We start from the raw sequence: 16,446 nt of genomic DNA, 5'->3' as shown, positions 1-16,446 counted from the left end.
CCTGGCCACTTGGTTTGCTTAGAAAGATTTAGTGTTTCTTTTGCTACAGGCTTGCAGACATGCTTATGGACTTTAAGAGAGCTGAAGCCTAAAAGAACCAAGTCTTTTGTGGTCAGTTTTCCCGGGGACAGATAGAGTGTTGTGGAGCCACTTCTTGCTGTCATGTTGCAAGCCAATAACCAGACAGCTTCAAAAATCATGTTAGATCAAAGCCAGAAATTAAAATGATAGAATCATATAAATCAGTGGCTTCTCATGTAGCACGGTCAGCATTTAGCAAAGAAATGTCCATCTATTATGGAAATAAGACAATTGTCAAAAAGTGATGATATATTCGGGAATCGGTTCCTCACTGGAACTATTGTAGAAATTCTGAAGAACCTGTAAGAGGACTAAATATCATAAATTAGTACAAAATAGCTTAGCACAGATTACTTTCCCCCTTAACTGACTGTATACTGATAAGCTGCTAACTATTTCTGTGAAGAGAAAGACTTAGCAAAACAAGATGTTTGATTTATTCTCCATTTCCTAAATACAGAGATGTCCTGTTTGCAAAACAGTCTAGGTTAGTGGTGACATTGGTCAATCACCTATCTCTGTTTTACCAAGAGATGCAGTTGGGTGACTGTTATTTCTGCTTACTTTTGGCAGCTTGGTACTTTGGTTTAATGTTAGATCCTGCCTTTATTAAACAGACAAAAAAATACTGGTTCCAGTGAGGTCTTGTGCCTTTTTAATATGGCCTGTGTTAGGGTACCAACGCTTCTCAGTGCAACCTGTGTTCAATAGCTTCTGCAAGAGTTGTTCATATTGTCAATAGCCTTCCATGTATCTACCCGTAACTTGCCAAAACCTTGTTGTTAGAATCAAAAGTATGTCATATAGTTAATTTTCTGAAAGATTTTGGGGAGAGGAGGCTCTAAGCTTGACATCATCCCAAACCAAGAGTAAACTGAACACTTTTGTCACCAGGGACAATACATTCTCTGAAGGGTGCCTGGGATTCCAGAGTGCCAAGGCAGATCACTGCTGGGGAAGGCAAGCATGGCATCAGCAGACAGCCTGCTATAGCTAGTGACAAATTTCCTTGCAGTCCTAAAAAAACCACTCACAAGAAGGGGTTTGTTAGGAACCATCTGGCTTTTTTTAAACTGATCTTCGAGTCCAAAAAAGTACAGAAGATCATAGGAACTGAAGGGAACAAAATGTTTTATTGTTTAAAGTATTTGGCTTTTCCCCTTTTTCAAGTTACTGTTACAATCTCAGTCTTTTGCAATCATTTTATCAATCATTTTTTGCAAACATAGCAATGAATATAAAAAGGCAGCAGAAAAAGAGGCGTAAGCATAAATAACCCCAAGCTCTGTCTCATTTAAATACAAAATGCTCATAGTTTATCTGTGTTGTCATTAGTCCTTACAAAGAGCCCTGGAGACCTGATTGCAAGTGTAAGAATTGTTCTGTGTCACGCTCCAGAGCAAAAAGAGGTTCCCTCCCAAAATAAGTCTATCCCAAGTGGAGAGCAGACAGGGGAGCACAATTAGATAATAGTGGTCTATGTGGTAGGCACATCAAGGGCGTAATTTTTTATTCTTTTGGAAGTATGGTAAGTTAAGAGCTGTGAAGGAGAACAGAGGAATCTTTGCATAAACCTCCAAGGAGCTACTTTGAAATATAATGGATATATGTTGAAAAAGCTTACAAAGACATTTTAAAATGTAACAACTCAGCAATATTGACTCATTTTTTATTAATTGATATTTTTTTTCTTTGACTAGAGAAATTTTTGAATGCCTGAGAAGAAATTTTAGGTAAAATAAAATAAAACATGAAAAGACTTGAAAATGTGCTTGTCTGATACAACAGAGACAGACAATTCAGGGTTAGGAAGCAAAAATGGGATGATGGCATTAAAGTGATGGAAAATGATCTCTGCAGCCATCAGCCACAAAAGGCATGTCAGTAGTTTTGAACTTCTGCAACTTCTGGCTAAATTGTAAATTGATTTACCACCATTACATAGCTGAAACCAAAGGAGGAAGTGTGGGATGGTTTTGAAGTTTACACTGTCAAAATAATTAGCTAATTTCCAGATCTGGATGTGATAAAATCTGGTGAATCTTTTCAGTTGGTATTCAGTTGCATTAACCTCTACTTTCTTTGTTAGAAAGCTAAAGAGTGTTTTCTCAATCTCACTATTTAATTAAATAATTAGATCCAAATCAATACCAAAGCTAACCCGTTATTATGACCTAATTTATTAATTGTATTGCCTATTCAAGTGTAAAAAGTAATTAATGGTTATGAAGATTTTAAAGTTGATACTGTGTCACATCTGTTTCAATGTGCAACATGAGCCAGAACTGATGAGCATCTGGCAGACATCTACTGATACAAGTTAATCAGCTTCCTGATGTAACCTTTGTATATCAGATTGCATTCCAATTTAATCATCGAAAGCTGCTAAATGTCCTGAGGCAGCTAAATCACATTTGTACTTAGCTGTTGAGGAGATGGTCTCAGTACTCACAGAGGGAGGGAACTGAACCTGAGAATTTGAATACGGAATATTGAATTACCGTGGGAGCTCCAAAATAGGGAATTCCCAAATAGGGAATTTGAATTACCTTGGAATTCCAGTGTAGGGCCTGGACATACCTCAGTTCCTATGCCTCCAGTACTAACAGGGTTATTAAAAACTTAAGATGAGGAGAAAAAAGATCTCCACTGTCTTCACAAACCAGACGTGCTGAGCTGATGTAGAAGGGAGGATGGGGACACCACACAGTAGTAAAACGACTGCTGTGTATGTTACTTTTCCACTGGCAGAAGCACTATACCTGTTTTTTGGGAAACTGTGACAGAGATTAGGACACTGTGGAATTAGGAGTTTATGGAAAATGTTCATAGCTTCTGGCTTTTTTTTTTTTTTTTTTTCTGTAACTTGCTGTAACATTAACCCAAGGGATACTTTTTGAATGAACTCATGGGGACAGTGAGAGCTGTTATTTCAAGTTCTCCATAATGAAAACAGTACAGATAACATGTCCTCTGACATTTTTCCTCTTTGGAATAGTACAGGTAGGCTCAAGACACCAAGGCACACGGAAGATGGGAAATCATGAACAGATCAATCCTGGTGTCAGAGAGGATCTTTCGTCTGTGACTAGAAGAACTGACAGAAATCTGTGGCTAAAGAGGAGTCTGAAGAGTTTTGCTTCTTCTAGAACACCCTGTGGAAGATGGACAAGTTCTTGAGAAACCAGGTTTGGAGATACTTCTCTTTTTGAAACCTTTTTAATCTGAATGATTGGTGCTTTGTTTTGTAAGAATCAGTAGGATAATCTTAGCTCCAAGAGAACATTTAAGTCCACAGCCTGAAATTCAGTCAGCCCTACTTGACCTTACAGCAATGACCTGCAATATCTGGAGAACTGGGCCTGAAGGAAGTAGATCAGGGATTTTCATGCTAAGGAGCTATCTAAAGGCCTGAGATCCAGATGTGTTCCTTCAAGTCTGTCCAGAGACTTGGTGGGGTTAAAAACTGTATTAGGGATAGCTTCACTGGCTGGTTCTGCCATGTAAAACCATGCTTTACCCCTTCTGACACCAGGCAGGGGCAAGTTCTGGAAACACCCTCTATCCTTAAAATAGTCCCATTCCCAAGAGCACAAGGTAGTGTCTGTAGTTTCCTTAACTGAACTATTTACAGTTTCCAGACACACACAGGGCTTTCCAGAATTTTCCACTCTATTATGCTACTAATGGATTATAGGCAAAAGGATCACAGAAAAAATCTGGGCAAGTGCCCAGTTTTGTTCTGGAATTCTTCTTTCTCTGTGCTCCTACTTGATTCTGTGGCAGTAAGATGGAATTTCACAAGGAGTTTAGAGCAACGTATTTCATTTTCTGCTTTACTGTAGTTATTAAAAGTTGGTTGAGTGGAAACTGTATAGAACAGTTTGGGGAAGAGGGAGGGAGATGAAACTTTTCATGTAATCTGTACTTGACCAGTGTATTTTAAATTCACTTTAGCCTTTGTAAAAAACATTATAAACCCCCTCCCAAACCCAGAAATCATTATCAGTATCGATGGGCCATTGTTTTGTTGTTCAGGTTATAGCACACACCCGGGTCAAGCCCTCGGGCTTCCCCTCCCCCTCTGAGGTGCTACCTCAACTGGAAGCGGACCTCAGGTCTCCCACAACGTCTTTCCACGGACGACTGCAACACTACAGGGCCGGGCCCCACAGCGCAGGAGCCACCCGGGGCCGCGCTGCTCGGCTGACAGCCCTGAGGGAGGAGCCCCTTCCCGCGCTCCGCCTCAGAGCGATCCCCACTCTCCAGAGGGCGCAGCCTTCTGTCCCCCCCTTCCCCTCTGGGCATGCGCAGCGGGGCGGGGCGTCAGCACGTCCGCCCCTGTGCGGCGGGCACGCACGGCAGCACGTCACCGGGCTCCGCCCCGCTAGCGACACCCAGCGCCGGGCGCGGGCAGGGGGCCGCGGGGCCCGGGCGGCGCGGCCGCGGGAGGGGGTATATGGCGGCGGTTTTGTCAGCTCTGGCTGCAAGGCTCTCCCAGTCGGCCGCGGCCCGGTCCTACGGGGTGTTCTGCAAGGGGCTGACCAGGACCCTGCTCATTTTCTTCGACCTGGCCTGGAAGCTCCGCATCAACTTCCCCTACCTCTACATCGTCGCCTCCATGATGCTCAACGTGCGGCTGCAGGTGGGTGGGGGCTGGGGGGGGCTCGATCCCGGGCCTTAACTGGTGGCGCCGCCTCCGGCAGCGCTCCCCCCTCCCAGCGGCCGCTGTTGCTTCCCTCGGGTAACGGCCAAGTGCCGTGGGACGTGTCCCCTCACCCGGGCGGGCGGTGTATGTGCGAGTGTCTCGCTGCACCGCCTGCTCCAGGCGCCAGCACCAAACGGGCAGCATTCCGAGATCGCTCGTATTGCTAACTCAGCGTTAACTTGCAGACCGGCAGTAACCTGTGAGTGTGTGCCCCTCGAAAGCACATCCCTGACACCCTGTAAGGAGCAAAGAAAATAATTTCCTTCATCAGCTTGTTTGTTTTTAAGCCAAGAACAATTGTAGCAGGGAAGAAATAGAGGTAGATTTAAATAATAATATAATTGCTTGAAAATGACAGTTCAGATTTAATTTGTGTCTCCTGCCTTGAGCCTGTCTCTACAAGACATTGAACTCCCTAAACCAGCTTTGACCTAAAGGCATTAGGAGCTCATGCTGTTTGTAGGGTTTGAAGTTTCATTGGTTTCATGATGAAATGAAAAGCTTTACTTTTTAACTGGTAACAGAACCAGACTATGGGCTGTCACAGCAAACATCTGTTCCAGCCAAAGACTGGATGCTTTATTTCTCCTTATAAACGTAGCTGTAATGAAAGGTTTGACATGTGGCCAGTGGCCAAGTGCTGAAAGACAAGTCAGCCTTTTAAAAGGTAAGTTGAAATAGGAAAAGGTCAAAATGTGGTGTCTCGTATTTTTATTTTTGGGACTCATCCTACAGTGCTGAAGCCTGAAATGGAGCCAGGCTGCTGAGTTGTACATGTAGCTTAGTAACCTGGATGGCTGAAAATGCTTTGCCTTTGCTTGTTATCTGGTACCTAATAGTTCTCCTGTAAGGACATTGGCTTGGCATTTGTCTACAATAGAGGCAATACCCTCTGACTGTGCTGGTCCAGCCAGTCTGACCAGTTCCTTTGGTAAGCTGTGCATGGTGTGTTGTTTGGTTCCAGTGTTGTGTGTCTGATTGCAGCTTGCAGAAAGATTGCTTTAATATTGGCCTTTAATGTTACTCCTCTAATTAGTTACAGTCTGCCTTTCTGCTGGTGGAGGAAAGTGGTACTGTTACAGAGCGAATCTCTCCAGCTGCTCATTTGCTGACTCACTTAGATGCCTGTCACCAAACGAGAGTTTGTAGCAGATAAAACTGGAACTACAGAATAAAGTTTGTATTTGGGTATGCTTCCCAGCCCTCTGGATGTGCCCAAGCAGCATGGAGGAAGACTCCTGTTTGGGCTACTGTTACTTTGTAGCTGCTATTTTCTTTATGTTAAAGTTTTTTGTTGTTGTTGTTTTTCCATGTACTGGGCACCAAAAAACTGGGATATTGGTGTAATAACTTCCTGCATTCTTTCTCTTTAGGTCCATATTGAGATCCACTGACTTATGACTTGGTGTGCTGCTTGCACTGTATGCTGCAACTAGAGACAGTCACGCTCTTCTTCAAGTCCAGCCTGTTGTGAGACAGCAAAGCTGTGCTCATCTTCTTTAGGACTATGAAGAAAGAAGACTTACACCAGAAACGAGTTCATGACAGTGGCCCAGGTCATCACGAGGCAGCGCTTCACCTGACACATGTGCATTCCGTGTTGAACAGTTCTCAAAATCCCAGTAGCAGTTTACAGGAGTTATTTTATTTTAACACCAGGAATTGTTCTCTCTTCAACACTATACCTCTGCTTTCTATTGGCAAGGAAATGCCTCTGGGTTGGAGTGAATCAGCAGGGAGGAACTCAAGTGCAGCTGCTCCTTGGAAGGATTCATTTCATCTGTGTTTTTCTTCTGGGAAAGACAGTCTTGATATTAACAATATTTCAATACCAGGCTGGTTTGAGGAAGCTTGTAGTTTTGCTGGAGACTTCAGGTCATGCTGTCCAGGAGACAACTTTGTATGTTTTGCACACTTCTGGCTGGGAAGTTTGCAGTCTAATAAAAATGTGCAGTTTCTGGAATTAGAAATGAGCAGTAGCAAAGAGAATGAATTGCAGCTTGCATTTCTTAAAGAGTTCGGTCTTGGTGGAATTCCTGATCTCTGTTCTATCCCACTTGCCCCACTGAATGAGTATGCTATGGGACTTCTAAACAACCAGAAGCCATTTTTTTTCGTTTGTTACTTAAACCTTGTATCTTCAGAGCAAACACTTGGATACAAGCAAATGCTTTCAAATATACAATATGTGACTAACAATCTTCACATCATACAGCTAGTAATTTGGGTGCTAGCTTTTGCACTAGCAGGTCTCTGGTATGCAGTAGTGAAGGTAAAAAAGTGTTAGATTTTAATAGTTACTATATTTAACATTAATAGAAACTTAACTAAAGGAGACAAGGTTACAGTGAGTTTCAGTGAGAAGTAGCTAAAGTAAAAATTATACTTGTGTAATTGCTAGTAAAACTGGCTGTTGTAAAAATAGCGACTTTTTTTTTTTGTCAGGAATATCTGCATCTGAGTGGAAAGAATTTGTTAATCTCAAAACTCTCTGTGACTTCTGCAGGTCTGCCATTAACACTAGACTAGAACCCAATCTGATTGTTTACCACAGATCCTTTGTTTTCTGTAGGGTTTGTATTAGCAGAGTATTCTGGCTGCTATTTACAACCATTTCCACTGAAACTGTTTCTGGTAGAACTGAATTTCCTTCTCTGAATCCAGCAATAAATAATGTACCAGTCCTTAAAACACTTTAAACTGGAAAGCTGTTGGGGGGGTGGGGGGTGTGATGGTCTCTGACACAGCATAATTCTCATCAGTGTTCCTTTTCAAGGATGATACTGCCCTAATTTAAACTATCTCATGAGTTTTATTGTGTGACAATAGACGCTATAAACAACTTTTTAAAAGAATGTTTTCTTTCCTTGAAAAAGTGATTGTTATCACTGAAGCACAGTAATAATTTCTGGGCCTGTTGACTTTGGCTTTCGGACAAACTTCTGACAACGGGGTTTGGCAAAGAATGGAGAAAGAACGTTGGAATCAGTAGAGCAGCTTGTGAAAAAGAATTGCAGGAATAGGCTTCCATCAGCATGTAGTTGGAGAAGCTCATTGTGCAGTAGGTCAGAGTTTGAACTCGGTTTCCAAAATTCTCAACAAAAGAGTTGGTGTAGGTGGGCTTATCTAAAGAGGGAGGGCTTGATACGGTTAGGATGCATTTTCAGTTCACCCTTCACTCTTGAGTTAAAAGTAAGGACTTAATGCAGGCTAAAGTCATGCCAGTGATTCACACACCAAGTATCTTTTTTGCTAGCTAGTTCGCTTCCTTTTGGAAAGAGAGTAAGTGACGTTGCATTTAGTTTGAACTGAATTCACCTGGAAAGCCAGTAGAGTTTCTAATGTGGTGTTTGCACACTGAGTCCTTCATGATGAAGATGAGATGCTGGTTATGAGTGTTATGGAGAGAAATGTTGGAATTTTTTAACCTTATTTGAGTCCTGAAAGTAAGATATGCTACTTCTTATGTTAAGTGATATGTTGTGTTTTAATTGTCACCATCAGTTGGCTTTTCTTCTGGATGTTAGTAGAGATAAAAAGCTATTTATCTTAATTTAAAAATAACTTTTTCCCTGGTGTGTACTTTTATTAATTGTTTAACTTCTAGACTTAACCTCATCATTACCTGTTGCAAAATTACCAAAAACCTCAAAATAATAATGGGTTACATTTTGTAAGTAATTATTTTGACAGCAAGTTTCCTGTTAGTCAAGCCATTCATACTATTCACTCCCATCTCCACTGCTGCAACTTATCATCCTTGCAGTGGTATTAACATGAGTGTTTGTGGATCAGGATTGCTGAAGCAACGTGGATCTGAAACCCCAGAAACAAAAACATTTCTCCAAAAGTCTGGCTTATTTGATTTACAGTGTTAAGCTGTTGTCTGCATACAACAGACATCAAAAAAACACTTGGCAGAGCTGAGAGTAGAGGAATGAAGGTGGTGAGGGGAGGAGCCTATTTACTGTGGGTTGATTGCTAAAGAAAACATTGTGCAATTGCATCCTGATCTCTAGAACTAGCTATACAGGTAAAGAAATATCATTTTCCTGTATAGTCAGCTTTTTTAAGTTGCATATAAACACAGTCCTGGATCCACAACTGAATGCTGTTCTATATAAAGAACTGACGAGCATGGCTGTACCTGTAACTGTTACCCGAGACCTTACTTGTTCAGCTGAATGGTTTGGCCTGGAAGATTCTCTGCTGTACTGTACATAAACTTGGTGGTGATATTGTCAGGTTAACAGGCAAGAGGAGTAGCTAAAGGTGTGAAAGCATGAATCCAGTGTTTAATGCCCCTATTCTTTGTGCTGATTTTAAAGGGGGGCTGGAACAAAACCATATGTAAATGAGAACTTAAACACATATACAGCAGGGTTGTCTCTATTGATGACAAGCCTGTGCAAGAGAGGATCTTGGAATGTTGACTCATGTTGCGTTATCACAGTCCAACTAATACAGCCCTGTTTTAAGCAAAATTTGCTTTGAGTGGCCTTTAATCACTTACTACAGGGCTACTTTAATACAGATACAGTACAGCTAAGCAAAATGATGGCTATTTTTTTGGATGTATTGTATGTATATTAAACATAAGGTACAAAGAATACGCCTTAGATGAGTGGATTTAATCCATTTTAAGATAGTTTATGTACTTTGCCTTGAATTTTATTGCTTAAAACCTAAAAGGTAGCTTTTGAACTTGAACATTCCTTCTGAAATTCAAGTAAAGGATAGTTTGGTATGTTAAAATCTCACATAATATACTGCACTTTAAGCTTTGGGAGGCCATAAATTGAAAGCACTGTTCTTGCACTAATAGAGCTGTTGAACTGGTGATGACAACACTCAAATGGATTTTACTGTCTTGGGGGAGAATAGTGAACCAGCAGGATGGCAGTCCTTTGAAACTATACATAAGTCAAACGCTGTATGGTTTAGGCCACTGTTCTCTTCCTAGAAGTGTTTTAATATTAACTCATCTCAAAAGATGGAAGGTGTCTCAGTTAAGAGCCAGTTTGTATGGAGTGTCATAGCTTCAGTTAGTGAGATGTGGAAAGCTTTCTGAGGAAGTGTGCTGTTAGACTGTCTTGGATGATTGTTACAGTACAGAAGAATAACATTTTTAGGAGGGGTAAAGGACCTTCATACTGAACCAGGAGTTGCCTTCATATTTCCAGTTTCCCTCTCGTCTTGCCCTACTGTTGGTGTTGGAAAGAGGTATTTCTAAGCAAAATGTCAGGGTTCTACTAAACAACTCATGCTTTCTAAAATACCATGCATCAGTGTCCAGATTCTTCCTGCACTACATAGCAGAGAGTTCTATTTCTGCCATTAGAAAATAAATTAAGAAAATATCCAGTATTTAGAGAATTGCCTAGTAGTTTCCCATAAATGTACACTTGCGTGACAATTTACTATATGGTGTACTGCTTTGAAAAAGAAAATACACTTTTAAACGTGCACACAGAGCTCTGCATGTAGATAAAAAGTGTTTGATTTATCAGAGTATGATGTTGGAATGCTTATGCGAATGCTTTTTTACTTTCTGACATTACAATGCAAAATGCAGTAGAGATGGTGGTGTACTTAGTGTGATATTAGCTAGTGCAATCTTAGAAATCATAGTGTGCATTGTCATGCACTATGGGACAGTTTTATCTGTAGATGGTTTTTAGCCTTTTGCTTTTTCAGTGTTGGGTTTTTGTTGTTGTTTGGGGGTTTGTTGTTTGGGGGTTTTTGGGGGTATTTTTCTAGGTTTTAAGGACTGTAAAAACTGCACTTTCTTAAACTCTGCCAAAGTTTGCTTTCTTTCTCCTTTGCTCCTCCCTCGCCCCTCATTCTAGACATGCACACTGAATTTTTGGAAGAAGCAAGCATGTATGTACTCTCCTAATATACCATCTTACTGTCAAGTTTTTCATTTTGTCTTTATGGTCTGTTCTTATGTGTATTTTCCTTCTCTTCCTCCCCCATAATTTCTCAGCATAAGCATATACCAATATGCTATTCCATTGCAGAAACACTTCCCTATAATTAATTATGCATAACAAATTGACAGAAATCACATAGAGATGTAAGCACCCCTGGTCTGTCATTAGGGTGTATGACAAGTGGTACATTGGGCAGAGCAATAGGTGGTCAGTGTGACATTTCTGCTTTTTCCCTTCCAAACTGCTTCTTTGATTAAAATCTAATATTTAATTTGAATTTGTAGTACCTCTGTCAGCTGAAAACTGCAGCTAGAATTTGGGGCTTATCAAATACATTGAGGTCAAAGCTTAAACAGTTACACTAGCTTCAGTACTCCTTGTTTTTTAATTATTGGTGTATCTTTCTGCAAAATTCACAAATATTCTTAGTATTTTGAAACTTTTTTTCCTAAGAGTGCATAGAATAAAATGTGTTCTGACACTTGTTTCTGTGATGCACAGTCAGTAACTGGGAAAAATAAACTATTGGGGGTTTTATAAATGTTTGTGATTAATCCACTTTTGGTATCTCAAATTGCAAAGCCTCCAATCCTCAAAGAAAAGCTGCATTCAATAGTATTCAATGTCAAATAAACAACTTGCTGCATAGGAAAATACTGATATTTATGATCAGCTCACATATACTAGGACATAGATATCAATCTGCTGATACTGTGAAATCAAGAATAATACAGAAGTGCTAGAATAATGCTATCCTTTACCACCCTGCACTAAGTAAATCCTGCTGTTTTGTACTTTGAAATTAGTCCTGTATTGCATTCCAAAATCTCAATTATCTTAGTCTTTCTGGAACTGGTGATAAAAGATGCAGACCAAGCAGACGGTTATTTCATTGTTCACAATGAACTAAATTTAAAAGCTAAAAAATCAGAAAATGGCCAGAGGGACTTCCAGAAATAATATCTGCCTTGAGAAGATGAAGTTTATTTATGTGATCTCAATATTATAGTCTGTTTCACAAATCTTGCTTTTTCCTTCTTTGTGGAAGATTGTATAAACCCGATAGCAAAAATGGTTAAACCCCAAACTTGTGACAGTATTGGTGTTAAGTTTCTGTCTGTAGTCAATTCTCCGTATTATCCAACATAAAAATACCTAGATGTAATTTAAGCTTTTGTTCTTAAAAGTAGGTAAATCTAATGTTTAGTGCCTGATTCATCACTTTGAGTGTTCCATGAACTTCCTTGAAAATGGGTTTTGCTACCTGCTGGTGACTAACACTAATTTTAAATGCTGACCCTTAATTCTTCCTGTAAGCTATGATGTTACCCATGCACAACAATTTTAGCCTATGGCCTTGGTCTTTGGCCCTGTTTTTTTTTTTTATGGCAGTGTGGGAGATGGAGGAGGCTGGCACAAACCATTTTTGTTTGTTCCAGAGAAAGATGTTTACAACTTTGTATGTATTTTAGAAATTTATTGTAACACTTTTTAACTTGTGAGAGGAGTTTCCGTAGTAAACTTGAAATCTGTTCTAATGAGGTGAATACAGACTTCTGAATAGTATAGAGAGCTACCTAAGCTTCCAGAAGCTGTTAATGGTGATGCTGCTTGCTTACACCACAGGAGGGAGTCAAACATCAGTCTTTTACATATTTTCAGTTAAAGGCATTGTTTTTTCTTAGCACAGTGCATTTCAGTTTATAAATATGCTGACTTTGACTTGTCTTATGGATTGTCACTGCAAATAGGTTAATGTACAAAATCTATACACAGTGGTATTGTAACTGTTTACAGTTGAACTCTTGAGTACCAATTGATGAGTTTTATCAAGCTATTTAAAAACAGAAATAAAAGTATTTTTAAAAATGATCTTTTGTCTGTGGTCAACAACAGAGCTAGTTTTGCTGCTTCTCATTGCGTTTTTTCACTTTATAAATTCTAGATTCTACTTAAAGAGATCATGTTTCTGACAATATGATGTCAGTGAGTGGCTTTTTCAGAGATACAATTTGGGAGATGTGTGTTTACTGAATACCAAACAAATTTAAAACGTGGCTGAGAATAAAAGGGCTAAATGCCTTTTGCTTGGCCTTGGAAATGCATCATCTGAGCTCTAGGCTAGCTTAATCATGTTAGCCACCAATATTCATTCATAGGCATTCTTCTTGCATGTTTTTTAGTTACACACCTTAACAATCCATACACATTCAATCTAACTCCAAAGTATTTCCTAACTAACTAGCTCTGATTTTGTAACCGAGTTTCATTTTAGAAAGGGAAAGCAAACCATGCTAAATACATACAATTGCAACTCTCTTGGATAAGTGAGGGTAACATCCTGGGTGTTTCTCTTCAGGGCTAAAACCACCTTAGTATTAACAGATAGGCCAGGCCTTGTTTTTGCTGAACAGAATATTCAAATTAAAGGAGTAGAATATACATGTATCCTCTGCTTAATGCTGAGCATTAAAAAACATACTAAAACCAAAACTGAAACCCTTCACTTTTCAGATTTTTCTTCTGAAAATTGCTGTCAGATGACTTTTGGATTTTAGACTCAAAAGACATAATAAACTTGCAGTTTGTGTTCGATCTCAGCATCCCTTGATGCTGCGTTATGTTTTGAGGAAGTATGTTATTGATATATGCTGGATTTATTCTGAAAAGAAGTGGTATTGACAATCCTGAAGAGAAGGCTGATAGGTACCTTGAGTACAAAATGAACATGTCTACTTTTCCTACCGATGAATACCGAGAGCATCTTTCCCTCAAAATAAGCATTTGAAAGGAAAAAAGGGGGGGGGGAGGGACAGGAGAAAAAAGAATGTAATCATCCAGTAAGGTCTGTGAAGTTTCAGCATGAGGTTAGACATTCACAGTTAAGAAAGTGCTATCAATGCTCTCTCTGCCGTAGATTCTGTAGGTTCTCACTTTAGATTCCTCATTGCTTCTGGAATTTGCAGGGTACATACTGAAGTAATGGTTTCTAATCTCCTTGGCTGCCCACGATGTTCCAGCCACCCTACACTGACAGCAATGTGATCTAGTCTTAATCACTCATGTCACCACTTTCAGATGGTTTATCAGTAGTTTTATGTGTATGTATATAAATGGACATGATGCCTGTAGTACATAGGGAGCTTCAAGGAACTCAGAATACTTCTGTAAAGTAAGTCAGGAATAGGCAGCCTGTGATGTGCATATCCAAATCTCTTCTGCTTAGGATTTGAAGCATTTTGAAGTCAGATTCAAGGTGGTGGCCTATGACTTTGTGGTAGTCTCTCTTTGTTTATCTCATACTACTGGATTCTATGAGAGCAACTCATCTGTATAGGAGTCCAAATTTCCTCTATGCAAGTCTGAGATTGCCAGAGGAACCTTTTAGCAGTTTAGACCCATCGCAACATTCTCCTCTTCAGTGTGTTTCTTAGCTCTTGCCTTTTCTGGCAGATAAAGGGGCAGCTTAAAAGTTAAAAAAAAAAAAAACAACACAACAAAATAATCCTCTAGCCAAACACAAATATCAAAGATTCTGCTGAAGATGATCACATTTCACATTTTCTAAGGAGATGATTTTTTAAAAGTAGGTGCAGTGCTTCACCTTCAATTAAAAAATAAAATATTAGGTGGGGTTCTTGTTATCAAGGACTGTGGTGTGCTTGTAAAAATCACATTGTAAGTCTCTTGACCATTAGGAAGCCCTACATCTGTTATCACAAATATTTTCTAGACATACCAAAATACTCCTTTATTTATCTTTAAGTTCAAAAGGAAAAAGAAAAAGCCCACACGTTTTGGAATTCTTTCAAGTATTATCCATTGTTAAAAGTATTGCCAAGGGCAGAGGACCAAAACCAACACAAGACGAATGCTCACCTCATTGAACAAAAAGCCAGCAGCAATGACAAGCAGGATGTTTTTGATGTGCTTTTTTTTTTTTGGCTAGTGGCTGGAGCCCTTAATCACTTTAGCTGGAAGTTATTCACAAATAACCCTTCTGAGCTCAGTAATCCTGTCTTGCTTTCTATAATAATAAAAAAAAATGTTTTCTACAGGAGAGATTCCTGAATCGCCTTTCAGATCTTAGCCTTGCATTCCAAGTATTGCATGGTGCCTGCAAGCATGTATGACCTGCTCCAGAGTTAGAATACTAACAACGTTTCCAAATTCTGGTCTTTGCTCCCCTCCTTTGACATAAAAGCATTTAAGATTAAAACAAAAAATATTTTTATGATATTGTATAGCACCTTTCTAAGGTCTTGCTTGTACATTTTCAGGTATCTGTCATTTTAGGTCAGGTCTGTAGATGTTGAATTTTCTATCAGGCTGAAAATCAGACTACCACAAAAACTGGATTTACTTATCAAGACAGAATGAAAATCCGAACCTTTTTCAAAGTCAGATAGCCTTCGTTTATCTTCTGGTCCCTTTAGCTGCTTTCTGAGTGAGAACATCTGTACAGACTGGAGCATGTTTCAAGTCCTTCACTTTGATCCACAGTTTGTGTTCCCAACAACCTGTTGGCCAAAATAAAAGCTGTCTGGTCTGTGTTGTCACTGTCAAACATCATTTTCAGAGATCTTCCTCACATTTTCTCACTGGTTTATAATCATTGGTTCACAGTTTGTAACTGTATCTTCTGATTTCCTTCTGTTTAGCTGAACTACTTTCTTGCCAATGCCAGCAACCTATTAGGCTGTTGAGATTTTCATCACTGGATGTTTTGTTACAGACAGTTCATCAATCTTCTTCGCTACTTTACAGTTAATTCTAATATATTTTCATAAAGTATCCATAAGGCATTGTTGCTGTTCCTGAATGGATTATTTAGCAGTTTCTCTTTCCTAACATAGGAAGTGCTTTTTCTGAAGGCTCTTATTGAAACAGCACTGTCCAAAGGTTTGACTCCGTTTTGTATATTGCTATTGTTACTATAGTTACTATAAAAGAATGCTTTTATCAGTGAAAATACCTCTGGTAAATCTTTGTTACTCATGTTAAATCCAGCAGTTGATCTGCGTCAGAGGGAACCGCACTTCTGCTTAGATCTCTTAGATATTTTCAAATGAACTGCAAAAAGTCTTTGTTAACAAGGTGGTTATAGCTTTTTCTGCAAAGTAAGTGTAACTGTTTTGTCCTGGAGTATTAAGTTTCTTTTTTCTCTCTTTGTTTCTGGAGTACACACTGTTCACCTGCAGTATGCTAGTTTTTGTATTACTGTGTTTAAATTCACATGCTTGACATTGGCGCTGCAGTTAAAGAAATAGAAGTTTAGTATTTTTATCTACTACTACTAACCAGGAAAAAACATTGGACTATCTACTTGAAATGGTGAGTTAATGAAGTCACACCAGATTACATTGATTAGAAAGTCCTTCCAAGAAATTAGGCTGTTAGAAGAAAAGGGTATAAGGAAGTATTTTCAGAACTCATTTTCTTTTCACAGTTTAAATCACAACAAATTCTGCTTTCAAATTAATCTGACAAACATTGTTATGTTGTAATAATTTCTTGTTATTGTACAGAAGAATCCGCAGTCAATTTCTCCCCGTTTTTCTAAAGGGTGTTGTGACTGACATACACATTACCAGGGAACTAATAGGGTGTCTCCTTGCAATTTCCACTTAAAACAGAAGACACCCCAAGTAACAGTAAATTTAATAATTCAGGGAAAATTTTATATTAATCTTTTGGTAAATTTGCTGTTATTACCAGTGG

The 16,446-nt window shown here is 39.3% G+C and overlaps 1 protein-coding gene across 1 annotated transcript; it reads left to right on the top strand.

Annotated features, from left to right (window-relative positions):
• Positions 1-4,478: 4,478 nt before the first annotated feature.
• Positions 4,479-12,664, top strand: SMIM10L3 (small integral membrane protein 10 like 3). Its single transcript, XM_080618899.1, has 2 exons — positions 4,479-4,726; positions 6,163-12,664. Exons 1-2 carry the CDS (start codon positions 4,541-4,543, stop codon positions 6,181-6,183), a joined length of 207 nt encoding a protein of 68 aa, XP_080475025.1. The 5' UTR covers positions 4,479-4,540; the 3' UTR covers positions 6,184-12,664.
• Positions 12,665-16,446: the final 3,782 nt, after the last annotated feature.

The sequence above is a fragment of the Psittacula echo genome (genome assembly GCF_963264785.1).
Source record: "Psittacula echo genome assembly, chromosome: 5".
NCBI lineage: Eukaryota > Metazoa > Chordata > Aves > Psittaciformes > Psittacidae > Psittacula > Psittacula echo.
The sequence above is the reverse complement of the archived record's forward strand: the minus strand, read 5'-3'. Positions and strand labels throughout refer to the sequence as shown.